Source organism: Camelus ferus, chromosome 10, assembly GCF_009834535.1.
Source record: "Camelus ferus isolate YT-003-E chromosome 10, BCGSAC_Cfer_1.0, whole genome shotgun sequence".
Classification (NCBI taxonomy): Eukaryota; Metazoa; Chordata; class Mammalia; order Artiodactyla; family Camelidae; genus Camelus; species Camelus ferus.
Genome location: NC_045705.1, coordinates 62,945,258 through 62,963,063, shown reverse-complemented (window position 1 = coordinate 62,963,063; position 17,806 = coordinate 62,945,258). Strand labels below are relative to the sequence as shown.

General features: G+C 56.5%; 1 protein-coding gene across 6 annotated transcripts in view; it reads left to right on the top strand.

Annotated features, from left to right (window-relative positions):
* Positions 1–16,855, top strand: part of SYT7 (synaptotagmin 7) — a 59,189-nt gene extending 42,334 nt beyond the window's left edge. For all 6 annotated transcript variants that reach the window (XM_032489559.1, XM_032489555.1, XM_032489557.1 and 3 more), the window contains 6 exons: positions 4,060–4,195; positions 8,385–8,655; positions 11,862–12,031; positions 12,410–12,524; positions 13,027–13,226; positions 15,439–16,855. In XM_032489559.1, coding sequence (XP_032345450.1) covers positions 4,060–4,195; positions 8,385–8,655; positions 11,862–12,031; positions 12,410–12,524; positions 13,027–13,226; positions 15,439–15,543 — 997 coding nt within the window. In that variant the 3' untranslated portion in view covers positions 15,544–16,855. The remainder of the gene's footprint in view (positions 1–4,059; positions 4,196–8,384; positions 8,656–11,861; positions 12,032–12,409; positions 12,525–13,026; positions 13,227–15,438) is intronic.
* Positions 16,856–17,806: the final 951 nt, after the last annotated feature.

The following is a 17,806-nucleotide window of genomic DNA, read 5'->3' as shown; positions in this document are numbered from 1 at the left end:
CCATCAGGAACTCAGGGAAGCATCTTCTGATGCCCCTGTCTCAGGGAGGGAGGGGATGGGGAGAGGCTGGAGGTCCCAGGGTTCAGGTGGCATCACTAAGGTGGGGTGGTCCTGTACCTGTTCTGGCTGTCTCCTCTATCCTGGCCACACACCTGTAATCAGGGCAGGATGGCTCATCGCCTTGGTCAGGTCTACTTTTCATCAGACCGAACGCCTACAGGAGAGCATGTGGCCTGGCAGCCAGGCCGCCTTCTAGCTCTGGTTTTGTCAGAGCCTCCTTCTGCAATCTTGGGGAGGTCACAGCCCTTCTCTGGCCCTCTCCTTCCCAGTCTGTCAAATGAAGGATTGGACAGGGTGACCCCTTCCAGCTCAGACATGCAAAGCCTCTAATGAGGGAGTAGGCCCTCAGGCTGGGGCACTTGTCAGAGCCTGTCAGCTGGCCAGGGACCCTGACATTCACTCCTTAAGAGGCTCCAGGGTGCAGGAAGAGACTGTCCCAGGCTGCTGCCGGGGGCCTGTGCGTTAGGGAAGGACAGGCCGAAAATTAGCTAGTTTGTCTGTCCCTTCGGTGGCTTCTGGAAACCAACTCTCTTGTTTTCTTCCCACCCCGGGTCCACAGTTGCATGTCTGGTGGGCCAAGCCTGAAGTCCTCAGAGAGTGGGAGGGGAGAGTGGGACCAGCTCTGGCACTCAGTGGCACAGATGGTGTCACACCCTGAGCCCAAGTCCTGGGCTGCGGGAGGAATGGAGTCTGCCACCTCCAAACCACTGGCGCCACAGGAGTCCTGCCTTCTCAGGCTGGGGGCTCAGAGATGGGCTGCAGGCAGGCCAGAGGGCAGTGGGGAGACGACGAGGGACCAGGGGCCAGAGGCTGCAGGAGTGGGGCAGGAGCCCTCCGAAAGCCTGAGAACTCAAGCCCCTGGCCGGAAAAGGTGTGAAGCGTGAGGGAGCAGATGCAGGCTGGAAACGAGATTTCACATCACCCATGTGTTAATTAACTGGCTCCATTTTCACCCACAGCCTATTTTTACCTCCTTGCCACTTAGGTCTCACTCCATATTTTAACACATTCATCCGTTCTGATCATTACATCAATTGCCCCCTGCCTTCCTGGGAAAGGTGGGTGTGGAGGTGGAGGCCCTGCGCCTGCGCCCCCAGCCAGCCTGACTTTCCAAGAGGACACATGCCGTTCCCACCTGGTCACGCCCACCCCATCCTGGAAGCTCATTTCTCACGGCTCCTGTGGTGTTTTCCGCTACAAGGGTGCTTCCTGCCCAGCACTCTCCCCATCCCCAGTCTTGGCATTGGCACCACCCACCAGGCACCGGGCACCTTAGGGCTCCACCCCTCTGGGCTCCTGGCCCCTTGGACCTTGGAATGGTGGGCTTGGGTTGGCTGTCCCGTCCTCCTCAGCTTCTGCCTCCAGACCCAGAGTCTGCCCTTTGGCCCCAGTGCCCCCTTCTCCACCCAGCCTACCCCTTGGCCAGATGTCTCCAGGGTAACAGGTTGGTGGCCCTTGGCTGTTGTTGGGAAGGACATTCAGTCCCCAAGATCTGTTAGCAGCAGGCTTCTAGGAGGCAGGAGGGTCCTGGGAGGAGAAGTGTCCACTCCAGTTCCCAAGCAAGGTGGGAGTGCATCCAGCAAGTGACTGCCCCCAACTCCCAGGGTTCTCCATGGCCCTGAAACTCCTCCATCCAGGATTCCCCAGCCCCTGGGCCTCAGCACTGGGGCCCTAAGAACTTCAGAATGCTCCTGGGCTTGGGAGGGAGGGAAGGAGGCCAAGGCCACCCCTGGCTCCCACGCCCTGCTGTGCCCGTCACCTCCCCCATTCTGCCCTGTGCCCATGCGCACCTCATGCTGCCAGCCATCCCTTTCACCATCGCTCCTTGGGATCCAAATGGTTTCCACCATGGCCCCACCCCCACCGGAGTGGGGTGCGGGGCAGGGCGGGACCTGGCCACCCCCATCACTCTCCCTGCTCCGAAGCCACCATGTTTCTTCCGCCCCAGTGTGTGTCCCCCGCCTCCTCCTCTCTGCCTCTCCTCACGGCCGCCTCGCTCCTCCTTGTCCCCTCGTCCACCCTGCAGCCTCTTCACTCGTCTCCGACTAACCTTTCTTGGCCTCTCTCTCTCTCCTTCCCCTTCTCCTTCCTCCCATCTGCTCCTCACAGGGATGTCCCCGGGCCAGTGACGGGCCCCTCCGCCTCTCCCTCTGCCTCTGTGCTCTTGTCTCTCTGTCTCTCTCTGTCCTGTGACCTCCGATAGCTTCAGTGGCGCTGACCATCTTTTCCCAGGCTGCTTTGCAGCTGTGCTGATGCTGTGGTGTGGCCAAAATAACTCCGACTTTCTCATACCTTCAGCAGTCAATCTCGGCTCTCTCCTCCTCTCCCACTCTATTTTTAACCTGACTTTACCTCTCCAGCTATTTCAGTCTCCTCTTCCTCCCCGTGCCTGTCTGCGTGAGCATGTGTCCGCGTGTGCGTATGTGTGTGTGCGCGCGTGCTCTGCTGGGGCTGCGCCTCTGGGAGGGTGCCCCGCGTGTCCTGCGTGGGGTGGGGCATTTCCGTGTTGTCCAGGTCCTCACAGCAGGTGCACCGTGCGTCTGATGTCTGTCTCTGAAAGCACTCCCTGCTTCTGTTTCAATGTACCCCAGTTCACACATACACCTTGGCATGCCTGGGCCTCCCGGAATGTGTTTCCTCTCAGGATCTAAGTGTGCACATCGCTGTATGTGTGTCATCGTGCTGCTCTGGTTGACCTGGCCTGTTGCCCCTGCCATTCTCTTCCCTGTGGCCCCGGGTATCTGTCGGGCTTGTGTGCTCTTTGTGTGTGTGTGTGTGTGTGTGTGTGTGTGTGTGTGCGTGTGTGTGCACACCCTGCTGTTGGGTCCTGGTGTCTCCCCTCCAGGGCCTGGCATGTTCCATGCATGTCTGTCTGCCTGTCGTAGCCAACTGTGTGCTGGCGGCTGGTCCGTCCTGAGGGCCGTGGCGTGTGTCCAGCCTGTGTGTCCCCGAGTCTGTGGCTCTAGTACTCTCGAAGCTCTTCTGTCGTCACCTGTCCTGAGCCCCATGCTCCCCATCTCCCGTTCTCCCTCGCTGCCTGCCCCCACCTCCCCTTCTCATGGGATGTTCCAGCCTGGTCCCTGGTCCCTGGGCAGGTTTTATGTACCAGCTTCCTGCACCCCAGCTAGACGGAGACTGGGCTTAGCACCCAGCCACAAGGCCAGAGAGCCCAGCTTCCCAGGGACAGCATGGAGTCGGGGTGCAGACAGGGTCTGGAGTGAATGGTGATCTGGGGCTCCTTGGTGGCACCCCGTCTTTCTCTAACCCTGGTTGAGAGCCTTATCAAATGTGCAGTCCTCAGAGTGGGAGATTGGTGGGGATTGGGGAGCAAGGGGATGTAGATTTGCCCTACCCAACAGGTGGCTATGTAAATCTAAATTAGTATAAATCAAACAAAAGTAAAAATCCAGTTCTCAGCCATCCTGGCCACACCTCAAATGCTCAATAGCCACGTGAACATAGAAAATTCTACTGGACAGGGCTGTGTGGATACTGGTCCTGACCTCCCCTGGTCAGTCTCCTGTCTGAAGGGCACCTGTGTTCCCGCTGAGCCTGAACAAACAGGTGGGGCCTCCGGGAGACTGGCACTCCTGGTGTGTTTGCCGAGGGTAATGACGCAGAGAGGCGACTGGGACACGCCATCTCGGGAGCCTCCCTCCCAGGCTGGGACAAGCAAGGATGGAGGGGGCCTCTGGGGAGGGAAGCGTGCTCAGAGACCACCATGGAAGCAGTGCCTGGAGGGTAGGGGATTTTCTGGTGAACAGAAGGTGTGGGTACACCAATTGAAAAAGCCCCTGCAGGGGAAGTCAAGCTGGATCACTGCTGGGGCCGAGGCGAGGGGGATGGGCCCTGCTCCCGTGGACAAAAGGATAGGCCCTGCTGGCCCACTGGAGGTGGCAGCTGCGTGGGTCTCAGAAGGTCCTGCCACCATCCAGGTCCGTGGTGCCCAGCCCAGCCCACCTCTGGGCCCACGCTCATTTGGACTCCTTCTACCCCTAGGTTGCCTGCAGGTGGGAAGGCGGTGAACACAGCCCCGGTGCCGGGCCAGACGCCCCACGATGAGTCTGACCGCCGGACCGAACCACGATCCTCTGTCTCAGACCTCGTCAACTCCCTCACCAGCGAGATGCTCATGGTGAGAAGGGTGGAGGCCCGGGGCGGGGGTGGGGTGGGTGTGGAAATGGGTGACCACGTGAGAGTCCTGCAGAGAAACGATCGTGGTGACCGAGTGAGCCCGGCCTGGGTTCTTTTCCAGCTCTCTCACCTCGATGGCCTCTCTGTGCTTCAGTTTCCCCATCTGTCAAGCAAGATTAAGATTCCCATCCTCCTCCAGTCTCTTTCTGGGTGAGGCAGGGGACTAAGAAATCCTGCTATGTGACATATTTTACGATCCTAGAAGGAAAGGCTAATGGACCGAGGACTTGGGGCAGAAGGTGACCCCTCTCTTGGAGTGGCTTCCCACTGCGTGGAGGTCTGGGGTGGCACTCCCAACAGAGCAGGTCTCAAATGCTCATCCCAGGGACATCCCCCAGCTCCCTTGGCTGGGGGCCAGCTGAGGCCCAAAAAGAACAGGAGAGCAGAACCCCTCTGGTCCTAGTCCCTGTGAGGACCCCAGTCTCTCTGGTGCTGGGGTTCTCCTGTCCACACCCCGCCCTCCCCAGATCCCAGCCAGGTGGTTCTGGGGAGTTTTCACCAAGGCAGAGTTTGTGGCTTCACGTGGTGCCCCCTGGTGTCAGCAGTGAGTCACAGCCAGTTGCCCCACCTGTGCTTTCCAAAGAGCCCCTGAAGGCCCAGGGCTGACGAAGATTTCAGGCAGGAGTCAGTCAAAGGCTTGGCAGCTCAGAAGTTTTAAGAAGGCTTGGAGAGGACGTGAGGGTGGGAACCGGGTGCCTGCTATGTTCCTACTAGACACACCTTGGGACAAGTCATCTCGCCTCCCTGGTCCTTGGCCTCCGCCCCCTCCGCCCTCCTCCGCGCACCATCCCTGTCTCCCCTCTGCCTCCCACTGAGGGAAGGGGCTTGGGCTTCCTCTCAGGCCCTCGCCAGTCCTAACATCACTTGACTCCGAGTCACCTTGCCACCACCCTGGCACCACAGCCCCCACTCTCCCTGAGGCCCCTGGCGCCCCCAGGCCTCAGGCCTCTGCTGGTCAGGATTCTGGCTGGCTCTAACCATACGTGCCCACTGCTCTTTTCTAGCCCAGAGCCTCTCAAGTTGTGACAGGCACGCGAGTCACTAGGGGAGCTTGTTACAGTGCAGATTCCCAGTCAGCAGGCCTGAGATGGGCCCCAAAGTCTGTATTTCTCTTGGATGCAGATTAAGCATCAGATTTTCCCTGTTCCAGATCAGGTCTCCCTTGAGCCTCCCTACCTCTCCCCTTCTCCCTGCCCCCTAGGCCCTGCTGCCTCATCCTCCACCTCCTTCCTGTCTGTCTTCCTCCACCCGTGTAGATCAGCCCGGCCATCCTCTCTCCCTGCGGGCCATTGCCACAATCCAGCCTGCCTCCCTGCACAGCTTCTTAATTGGTTACAGCTTCCCGGTAGCCAGGTTCCCAGAAGGGCCGGCCCTTTCCCAGCCAGCTTGCCTGCCCCTTGCTGCCCCAAGGGAGGAGCCGATGGCCACAGGCAGAGGAAGGAAGTTCGAGTCCCAGCACAGCGCCCTCTCACACTCAGTGGACGCTCAGAGGTGGGCAGGCAGGATCTAACTGCCTCCCCCTAGGCCAAAGCTGGGTCACTGTCATTAATAGTGATGATGAAGATGAACAGGGCAGAAGTAAACCACTGGCTGATCTCTGGGCCCCAGAGATGGGGGTCAGGATACAGGCACCAGCAGCCGTATTACAGATGAAGGGATTGAGGGGAGGGGGTCAAAGAGGAGGCCGGGCCACACCTGCATCTGAGTTACTACCACCCTGCTTCTGCTGGAGCTGGGGCTCAGGCAACACCTCTTCTAGCCCGTGGTGGGGGTGGCTAGCCTGGTTGCCATGGTAACAGCTCCAGGAGCTGCCCCAGCTGGTTAATTAGGGCTCAGGGCTGTGGTTTCAGAAGGCTGGGAATAGGCCGAGAACCACCACCCCCTTCTGAGGTGAAGCCCACTGACCCACTAGGCCAGCTTGGGCCTTCCAGCCCAGACCACCCTGTTTGGGAACCCAGTGACCAGAGGGAACTCAGGTGGGGCTGGGGCCACCTGGGCTCCAGTTACCAGGCTCTCTACCCCAACTTGAGAAGGAAAGGGGAGGGGCAAGTTGTCCACTCTCAGTCCATGTCTGGCAGTGGCAGGGACCAGGCTACAGAGCAGGACGATGGAAGGGGTGTGGACCCACTTAACCTTGTCTGGAACCACATACCATAGGGCTGTCTCATGGTCCCATTCTACAGATGTAGAAACAGGTTCAAAGGGAGTGGGGGTTCAAAGGTAGGAGAAGAAGGAAGGAGGACCAGGAGAAAACTGGCTCTAGGGAGGGAACAGATTCTCAGCAGGCCTGGGTGGAACTTGCAGTGTTACCTGGCTCTGGCCAAGGGGCAGGGCTGGAGGCACTCTCTTCTACTGTGAGAAGAGCAGGGGAGGCAGCTCAGCCCCCCTTCCAGCTCTAGGCGGGACCAGGGGCGTGGCTGTGAAGCCCCAGACATTGGATCTGAGTGTGTGAGGGCAGCAGGAAGGTACACATGATGTCTGGGCGCTACCTGGGGTCGAGTTCTGACCCATCACTAAATCACAGGCGACTGGAGGCAATAACAACTCTGTGTTCCAAACCAAATGGAACACGGTAGTGCCTGCCTCATCAGGATATTGTAAGGAGTAGAGGAGGGCAAACCACACAGCCCTGGGCAGGGCCAGGCCCATGGTAGTTACTATTGTTAGTGTGGTGCTTCTCACCTGGGGTAGGTGAGTCCTCTCTGGCTTGGGGGGAAGTCTCAAAATTGCCCTGGGATGTGGGGCTTCTTTGGTAGAAAGAGTGGGCTTTCAAGTCAGAGAGGGTCCACACTGCTGTGCAATCTTGAGCATGTGACTTAACCTCTCTGAGCCAGTGTCCTCAGCGAGAGAGTACTGATAACTGCCTCACCCAGTTGTTGTCAGGATTCAGTAAGAAGGTGATACAAGAGTCTTCTTCGTGGTAAGTGCACACTATATGTGTTCTTATCATCTGTATCAGTTAGTATTTCAGAACCTGGGACCACCTCTCCAGGAGGAAGGAGGGACACAGAAACATTGCCTGCAGAGGAAGGAGGGAAAGAAAATAGGTGCCAACAGTTTTGTCTTAAATGTGGTATCTTGGGTCCCACCCTGGCTCTTATCCAATCACCTGAGCAGCTTTTAGAGACAGAAATGCTTGGGCCACCTGGACTCCTGGGTCTGGGGTGGGGTCTGGGATGGGGCCTGGGATGGGGCCCAGGACAAGACCCAGGGGGCTGGAGGATGGGCAGTATGCTAAAACCTACCCAGTTGTTCCCAGCGAGCAGCCATAGCTGAGAACACTTGACTAGGAGACCCTCCCCTCAACTACTTCCTATTTTTCTCAACATCATCCTGGGAATGGGACACCCATGCCACCCGCCACATGTCTGTCGGTTGCTGGGTCGGCCCAAATGCCACTCCCAGGGAAGGGGGACCGACTGCAGGTGTAGCCCTCCCTTCCAGTGGACCTCAGCCCTGGTGCCTGCAGGGCCCACTGTGAAATACACCAACCCCAAAACCTAGGCTACAAAACAGTTGAGGGAGATGATTTTCATCTCAAAAGGCTTTACCACAATATTTCTTTGGAGAGTGACTCTCTGGGGTTCTGAGAATGATGTGATTTACAAAATGAGAGAGGTCAATTTTTCAGAAGCAGTATCTGTATAAGGCAGGGACACTGAAAGTACAGATTCCCAGGCCCTCTCCCAAGGGGGCCTGATTTGAGGGGGCTAGGGTGGGCCTAGGTGGCAGAATTATTTAGTAAGAGCCTCAGATGCCAGTACTGAGGAGGGCCGGGGACCTAGAGTGCACCTGGGGAGCTGATCTGGGGGTAGGGGAGTGGAGGCAGACCTGGGGCTTCAAGAAGAGGCTGGCAAGTGGGGCACACACTGCTCTGGGGTTCAGGAGGCGGGGGCTGGCCCCGCTCTGCCCCTCCCTCCCTATGTGACCCTGGTCAAGGCACCTGCCCCTGCCTCAGCATCCTGTCCCAGAGGTGAACGTGGGATGTGCCACCACCAGCCTTACTTTGTGACCAGAGGGAGAAGGCAGCTCTCTGTAGCTGGCCTGGCCTCGGGCACCAGGAGGCCTCCCAGCCATGCTGGGCTGCAGAGGAGCATCCCCAACCATGCCTGCCTCTCCCCCGCCCCCAGCTCTCCCCAGGCTCTGAGGAGGACGAGGCCCACGAGGGCTGCAGCCGAGAGAACCTGGGCCGGATCCAGTTCAGCGTCGGCTACAACTTCCAGGAGTCCACGCTCACCGTGAAGATCATGAAGGCCCAGGAGCTGCCGGCCAAGGACTTCAGCGGCACCAGCGACCCCTTTGTCAAGATCTACCTGCTGCCAGACAAGAAGCACAAGCTGGAGACCAAGGTGAAACGGAAGAACCTGAACCCCCACTGGAATGAGACCTTCCTCTTTGAAGGTGAGGCTGTGCCAGCCCCTGCCCTCAGGGCCCCTCTTCCCCTCAGCCCAATACACGCACACACACACACACACGTGACCGCACACATGCACACGTACAGAGGCACACCCACACCCACACAGGCGAGTGTCTCAGCCCAGTTAACCTGATGCATTTTGGGTCCAGCTGGGATGAGGCTACAGGGCTGAGTGGAGCCAGCATCATAGTCGGAGGCCAAGGAAGAAAGCTGGGCCACTGCCCAGACACAGGACTCAAACTCCGGCGTGCAGGACGAGGTGGGGCACCTGCAGTGCCCACAGTGTAGTGGGTAAGAGCCCAGGCAATGGGCCAGACTGCCTGAGTTTGAATATCAGCTCTGCCACTTACTAGCTGTGTGACCTGGGGCAAGTTCCTGAACCTCTCTGTGCCGTGGTTTCCTCCTCTGTAAAATAAAGATAATAATAGTGAGGATTAAACAAATCAGTGAATTGTAAACACTTTATACCCGCTTGTCAAACACACTCCATCTGCCCCCATTCTCTGACCCCCTCTCCCAACACGGGCCAAGCCAGTCCAGAAGCACAGGAACAGAAGCTCTGAACCACACCCCAGGGTCCTAGAGGCCACTGAGGCAAATATCCTTCCTCTCTCCTGAGGACCCATCTTTATCCATTATCTCTGAGGATTCAAGGTAACCAGGAAACTGGGTGTGTGATCAGGGAGTGATTTCTGTCCCAGGTCCTTTGGGTACCTGGACCCCACTTAGAGGAGTCATGACACTTTCAACTAGTAAGAATAAATCACTACAACACCAACTCCCTGGTGCCCTGACTGGCTACAACCCAAAGTGTGTGCCCCAGGGATTCAGGAATCTGCCCCATCTGGTGTCCCAGCCACTTGATAGCCCACTCCTTCTACAGGGTGACAGCCAGCTCACCCACTAAATAAATTTTTGAGATTGAACTAATGGGTGCTTGTGGGTTTCTCCCTTCCCCAGTTCCGCATGGGAGCCAGTTTAGAGATGGCACAACCAGTGAGAGACTTTGGCTACCTGCAGGTGTATGTAGCCAGCTGGTGGGGTGAAGTTCATGGGCAGAGCCCCAGTCCACTGTCCCTTCTGCAAACATTTACCCAGCAGCAACTACAGGCTAGGCACTGTTTTGGGAACTGAGGGCACAGAAGATGAGGGCATTATGACCCTCAAGGTATTCCTTGGATGACACAGATGTGTAGATAATTAAACCACACAGTGCATGGCAGATACTGCAAGAACCCAGTATAAAATCCCCTTGGTGGTGCTGAAAACATTTCCCAGAAAAGGGGCCATTCAAAATGGGTTCTGATAGATGAACAGGAGTCTTCCAGATAGGAGAATGCCTCCTCTGGTGTTGAAAAGAGCTGACTCAGGTTCAGGGACATCTTGGAGCCTTCAGCATTTTCAGAACACTTATCCTCATGCATTTCACCTAAATAGATGCTAAAGGTCTTTGGGGGTACTCCGAAGTGAGCAAGACATAGCCCCCCTCAATATGAGGAAGGGGCCCTGAGGGAGTTCAGAGGCTGGGGGCTCAGGGAACATAGGATTTCCTCTTCCAGCAAATCTGCTCCCATCAGAGGCAACTCTGCGCTTCTAACATCTTTGGCTGAAGGCACTAGAATCCTGCAGAACTCTTCCTCTCCCTTCACCTCTCCACCAGTTGGGCTAAGGTATTAAGGGTCCTGTCTCCTTCCTGCTCACACCTTGGTTCAGGATCTCGCCACCTCAGACCTCCAGGCTGGCCTGCACCTCCTGCACCTCCCAGGCCAGCCCCTCCTCCGACTAAGCCTCCCAAGGCCCAATGACTCGGGCTTCAGGCCTTCCTCTGCCTCCCTAGTACCTTCCATCCCATCCAAGCTCCTTCCCCCAGCCCTCCACTCTGGCCTCATCTCCTGCTCCAGCCAGTCACGCTCCTGAGGCTCCATTAGGCCCTTTCATGGACATTTATTTACTTGTTCAATTATTGATTCTCTTAACAAATATTTAATCGAGTGCCTACTACACGCCAGAAACAGTGTTAGATGGGATCCGGTGGCTGAGGACAGAGATGCCTTCCTGGAAATCCTAGCCTAGTGGGAGAGTCAGACTCAGAGAAACAGTCTCTAGAAGAACCTGTGATACACGCTGCGAAAGGGAAGTGCTAGTGCATAGAACAGGGGATCTGACCCCATATGGGGCATCAGGAAAGAAAGCTGAGACCTGATGGAAGAGGGTAAGCCGGGACGGGGCGTGGTGGGGCCAAGGCAGGAAAACCCAAGGTAGCCGAAGCCCAGTCATTGAAGAGTGGTCACAAGATGAGCAGGGAGAAGACAGTGGGCCAAGTTGTGGGAGGACTTGAAGCCAAAGCAGAGCCCACGGCTTTTATTCTAAGTGCACTGGGAGCCATTGAAAGGCTTTAAGCAGGAGAGTATCGTGATGTGATTTCTATTTTTAAAAGATCACTCTGGCTGCTGTGCTGAGAATGGGCTGTAGAAGAAAGCACACAAGTGGGGAGGGCTGTTTGGAAACTCTTGCAACTGTCTAGGCAAGAGATGCCGGTGGCTTGGATGGGGAGGTGGCAGTGGAGATGGGGACAGCTGCAGGTCTGTTGAGGAAGGACGGAAGGATGGGCTGATGCATTGGCAGGAGGCGAGGGGAAGTGTGGAGTCCTAGGACAGGCGTCTACTGCTATTTCTTTGTCTTTGCCATTCCCCTCTGCCCTGAGTCCTCCTGAGGCTTACTTTCTGGCAGCTGTGACCATCTCAGGCAGGACCACTTGCCCAGACTTGTCTCAGAATGATTGGCAGTGTCAGGGCTGCCCAGAGAGCAAGGGGGCCACTGCCCAGCCACTGAGACGGACACGTGGTGAATGGGTGAATGAATGGTCCCAGTTCTGCTCTTTATTAGCTGTGGGACTTTGGGCAGGTATGTTAAGTCATCTGAGCCTCAATCATCTCATCTGTACAATCGACAAGATACCATCCACCTCACAGACTGTCGAGGGAGATAAATGAGATGATGATAGTTCTTGCTGGCACTTCAGGAGGATCTGAATGCAGGTATTGCCTGCTCAGCCCAGGTAGGGTGGCAGCAGGAAGGCACAGGGCCAGCCCCTCCTCCTCCTGGGGCCTTCCTGCCCAGGAGTGTGGCCCTGCCCAGGCCCTGTGTGGCCACTCTGGCCTGCTCTTCACCTGCGCTATCTGTCCCCCAGGTTTCCCCTACGAGAAGGTGGTGCAGAGGGTCCTCTACCTCCAGGTCCTGGACTATGACCGCTTCAGCCGCAACGACCCCATCGGGGAGGTGTCCATCCCCCTCAACAAGGTGGACCTGACCCAGATGCAGACCTTCTGGAAGGATCTGAAGCCATGCAGCGATGGGAGTGTAAGGCCCCACCCGGAGGCCCCTGACTTGGGGGCTGGAAGATCCGGTCCTACCTCCCCAACCTCAAGAACACCGGGAAGGTTGTGGGCAGGGAGGTGCAGATGGGTGGGCCTGATGGAGCAGAGTTCCCACCAGCGGTCTCAGCGCCCGTGCTCAGCACTCGGGGAGCCTGAGCTGTGACAAAGAGCCTGGGGAGTGGAGCCCAGATAGGGGGAGACCAGGTGTGCAGTGTGACAGACGGGGGGGGTGAGTAAGCACCCAGGTCCTAGTGGTGGGGTCCTGGGCCAGGTCTACCCCAGTCCCCACAGCCCTCTTGTTCTCCCCCCCAGGGGAGCAAGGGGAGTGGCCCAGCCTTATCCCTCCTCTTGTCCCTCCCAGGGGAGCCGAGGGGAGCTGCTCCTGTCCCTCTGCTACAACCCCTCTGCCAACTCCATCATCGTGAACATCATCAAAGCCCGGAACCTCAAAGCCATGGACATCGGGGGCACATCAGGTGCGGCTGCTCCTCACAGCAGAGGGCAGACAGGCTGGGCATGGAGGTCACGCTGGATGTGGACAACAGGGTCCGGGCTGTGGCCCTCATTCCCAAACCCCGCATCCCACCTCCAATCCCAGCCGCTTTACCCTAGAGCCCTGGTGGCCATCTTCAGAACACCCTCAGCGTCAGCATCACCTGGGGCTCTGTCCTTCCCAGAGTCAGGAAAAAGGGAACGCAATGGTGGGGAGACCTGTATTCTAGCCCCAGCTCCGACACTGCTTGTCTGTGACCTCAGGCGAGACCTGGCCTCTCGGTTTCCTCGTTCATGCTCGCAGAAAGGCCATGGGTGATGGCTAAGGTCCTTTCCAACTTCTCCATCTGCTGATCCCCCAGATCCCCCTCCTTCTTCCTTAGGGATTTCCTCACCCCTCCTGTCCTAGATGCCACACCTGGAAGGGAAAGGGGGTCCTGGGGAGCCCTCTGCTGCTCCTCTGACCCTTCCTCCACCTGTCCCCAGACCCCTATGTGAAGGTGTGGCTGATGTACAAGGACAAGCGGGTAGAGAAGAAGAAGACGGTGACGATGAAAAGGAACCTGAACCCCATCTTCAACGAGTCCTTTGCCTTCGACATCCCCACGGAGAAGCTGAGGGAGACGACCATCATCATCACCGTCATGGACAAGGACAGGCTCAGCCGCAACGACGTCATCGGCAAGGTAGGGGGATGCCCGGCCAGGCTCTGTCCTTAAAAGGAGCAGCAGGGGTAGTGGGTGAGCACTGGGCTGAACAGCAGGAGAGAGCGGGTCAGTCTCCTCCCCTATCAGGGCTTCCATTTCATATGGAAGTGAGAGGATTCGATGAGGTTCTCCCAGAGTGTCCTCTATGGGTCGGTCAGTTCAGGACAGACCACTGGAAAAGCAGGGAAGAAGGAGGTGGTAGGAAAAAGTATCCTGGATCCCCAAAAGAGGGTTTTCTGGTCAGGACATGATAAGGACCTCAGAGCAGTATCACCCAGGGTCCCATCTGCAGAGGGTGAGCTGCATGGGGTAGTGTTGAGAGCTGTAGTCAGACTCCAGAGATCTGTCTTCGGTTTTCTTCTCATCTGTTGTTAAATGGCTAGATGACTTTGGGCAAGTCACTTGCCTCTCCGAGCTTCAGTGTTCTCATTTGTAAAATGGAGCTACTAATACCAACCCTACAGTACTTCACAGGGAGGTGGAAGAATTTATTGCCTGAGCTATGTGGACATTCTCCTTGTAGAAAGTGACCTCTCCTCATCATACATTACCAAAAATCCATGCCTGGCCTTGAGCTTTCCCAAGATGCAATTTTGTGACATAAACCCATCTACTTTTCTACTTTGAAATATCTATTCCTGTGCTGGTTTATGGCTTATTGTTGGGAGTGTGGACTTGAGAGTCATACTGCCTGGATCTAGGTCCCAGTTCTACCTCTTAACAGTCATAACCTTTATGAGTCTCATTTCCTCCTCTTGAAATGAGAGTAACACAATCCTAATCTCACAGCGTGCTGGGAGGATTAAATAAGATAACATAGGTGAGATGCTTTGCATAGTACTTGGAACATATATTTTAGCTACTATTATAATGAAAGTTATTTTTGAAAAGTTCCTAGTAAGGACATGTGTGTCCATTCAGACATGGAAGTTTGACCAGGAACAGTGCCGGAAGCCAGTGACCAGGGCAGGCAGAGGGGCAGGGTAGATGCCAGAAGCAAGTGAGGGGAGACCATGGATCATCCAAGGTGTGGCCCTGTATGAGGGAAACAAGAAAGCGGGGCCTGGGCACCCACAGGGAAGGGGGCCGAGGTGGAAGCACCCTTCAGACAGATGGGAATGGAAAACCTAGCTATTAGTTGTGAGGGAAGCCACTGGCCCCAAAGAGGAGAGCTGGCCCTGCCTGCCATCTAGCCAGGCTGACCAGTGGCCACAGGTAGGACAGGTGACCCAGGATGGCATCACCCATACCCCAGTGGGACTGTGCGTTCTGAGCAGGGCTGGAACCTGCTGACCTTCCTTGACTAGCTCAGGCCAAATTACCACACCTACTTCTAATCTCTTCTGAAGCTTAGCCTTTTGGAGTTTGGGTGTTCTTTGGGTACCAACTGCAGTTCCTTTTGAAACAGTCTACCTTCTATTGGCTGAACAAAGGTGAAGGTGGATTTGTTCTTACTTTGGCCTGGGTAGCTTAGGGAGCTCTGTGCTCTTAGCTAACCACCAGTCCCAAGGCTGGAGTCAGCTGGCGGATCGCACATGCAGCACGACAAGGCTATGAGGCCCATAACACAGAGGCAGGTAGGACTGAGCAGATAGTACAGGGCCAAGAAGACAAAGATTTAAATCCCGCTGTGCTTATTATAAATTCTGTGATTATGGGTCAGTCTCTTAACTCTGCATCTTAGTGTCTCCATCCGTAAAATGGGGATAATAACATATCTGCCTCACAGGTAAGAATTTGATGATCTATGTATATAAAGTCCCTAGTTCAGTGCCTGGTGTGTAGTAAGTGCCCAGGAGATGGGAGCGATTGTCAGTAAGGAAGGCAGACAGGGCCTATCAGGTAGGGCAGGGGAGGGCATGGCGAGACATGCCTCCATCCCCCTTCAGTCCCCCTTCAATCCCCCACCACAAAACTTCAAACTCCCAAACCACAGGTTGGGAGTCTAATTCACAAGAGCCAGGCATGCTCAGGCTCCCAACAGCAGGCACACAAGGAAAATAGATCAGGCTGGTTGGGGGAGATGGGACAGGCCTCTGTGGGGTAGGTTGTCACTGTAGACAGAGTCCCCTTGTTCCCCATGATCACAGGCTGGAGTGTCATTGTGGAAATGGAGTGTCACCCCCAGTAGGGGCAAGGGGCAGTGCCTCAGAGAGTGCCACTAATGCTGTCCTCTTCCCTTTCTCCCCAGATCTACCTATCCTGGAAGAGTGGGCCCGGGGAGGTGAAACACTGGAAGGACATGATTGCCCGTCCCCGGCAGCCTGTGGCCCAGTGGCACCAGCTGAAGGCCTGAATGGGGCCAAGGGAGGCCCAGGGGGCCAAGGGCCTGGGTCCCCATCATGCCCTCACCACTTTATGCACAATGCCCAGCCTGGCCCCCCTGCCATGGGTGATGGGAGGATCCTGAGGGCTTGGCCAAGGAGGGGACCCAGGAATCAGTTGGGCCCCATTCCTAGGGAGAACCAGCCCCACCCCTTCATGGCCCAGCTCTGGGGTAGGGGCTCTGGGGGCCATTTTCCTGCTTTGCCCCTTTCCTTCCTGACTTGCTGATACTAAAGAAGTGGGGCGGGGGGAGCACATGAGCCAGACAGGCAGACGGGCAGATCCCTCCAGAGGCCCGCCAGGTGGGCACGGTCCCCCGTTTTCTTTAAGGCAGTGCCTGGAGTGGAGAAAGGCCACCCCCTCCCCAGCCCCCAGGATGGGCCCAGGAGAGGGGAGGTCGAGGCGTTTGGCCCCGGCCTGGCCAAGCGTGCCCGTTCCAGAGCGGTTTCAGGTGCCGGCTGGGCACTGAATGCCGAGGATAGTATATAGACCGCTCCGGGCTCCTGGAGCCCCAGCCCTGTGTACTTGTGTTGTGTCCACTGTGAGTGTGTGTATGTGTGTGTGCGTGTGTTTGCAGTGGGGGTACTTGCTCCCTGTTTCCCTGGGGCTGACAGTGCTGAAGACGAGGCAGAGAGGGCAGGATTTCACGAGGTGAGGTAGGGCTGGAGGCTGGAAGTCAGTGCCCGGAGCCAGGGGGTAGGAGGGCGAGGCAGGTGAGGGGTGAGGGAGGCAGGGATGGAGGAAGGGTAGGGTGGGGAAGAGGGGCAGGCACTAGAGCTGGGCTGAGAACTGGGCTGCTTCCTTCTGCCCTCACCCCAGCACCCCTCTCCGTTAGAGCTCTCCACTTGCTCCTTCCCCAGCAATTTCATCTCTTGAATATCATTTCACACACCTACTGTGTATACCACATTCCATCAGGACTCACCGGCTCCCTTCCATCTCAGGGGTCCCAAGCCCCCACTAGCTCCCTTCCCTGACACCCGCATCCAAAGACACCCTCAGCCTTCCCAGATGTCATGTCCCAGCCACACTGGCAACATTCTCCATGCCTTCCAGCCTCCTTCCCTTCCTCCTCTTTCCCTGTGCAGACCTCTGCACCCACACTCTTCCGCCCCTCCATCCCCTGTGCTCATAGACCTTCCCCTTCATTCTGTTGTGGCTTCTGATCTTCCATCACTCGAATTTCTCACATTCCCCACCGCTCCTGGACCCTCAGAGCAGCTCCTGCCCCTCGCAGTTCAGGCAGAGGAAAGGGGGGAGATTCCAGGATTCTGTGAGTTCTGAGGTTGCCCCACACAAAGAAGCCATGATTTCTCTGCCTCAGCTGCTGCAGAGACTAGACGTGGCCTCCCCTTGGAGACAGCAGATTTGGGGATAATCCGCGCTTAGGCTCACTCATCCCCACGCGAGTCCTGGTGTTGATACAAGACAGCTGGTGACAACCTTGAATCCAGGGGACCACGAGGCTGGGACTGACATTCCTAGCACACACCACCAGGTGGCGCCCAGACACTACAGTCTGGGACCACAGTTCTACCCTAGATGGGCCTGACACCCCAGAAAAGGAGACTCTGGAAAGGGTCTCCACTTAAGAGAGTGTGGCAAAAGCATAGGCAGTTGGGAACTCTTTTCCTTCAGTACGCTTCCTTTCCAGCTGAGCGTTCTGCTCTGTGCAGCAGACACTCACATTTTTGCCCATATCAAAAATTCCTTACCTAGAATCTCACACCCCTGCCCCTACCCCTTACCCCAAGGATCTGGAGGAATATCATACAAAGTAGGTGAATCATTTTGTAGAGTGAAGAGTGCTAATGTAATGCAAATAGTCACCCACATTCCTTGTAAATCCCAATTTTTCTATATTGTAGCTTTGCTTAAAATGGGGGTCTGCCCCAACCACATGGTCCTTATTGGGCCGCCCCCAGGGGGATGGGAGGGCAGTGACTCCGGAGACAGTGTGGAAGTGAAGAGAGGGTGCTGTTGGAAGTTTTGAGAAGTGGAGGGGATCTGCCATCTTCCATCCCTCCCTCAAATCCTGTGCCCCTCCACCCCGCTGGAGGAGGGTGGGAGAGCGAGCCGCCCCAGGCCCCCTGCCTGTTACAAAGCCTTCAGAGATTGAACCAACTTGCATTGAGTGGGCAGGGCAACTGCTTCACTGTTTTCCGAGCCCCACCCACAGAGCTCTTAGCCAATCACAGAGAGAGAGCATCTCCAGGTGTTGTCTGTTCCAAATC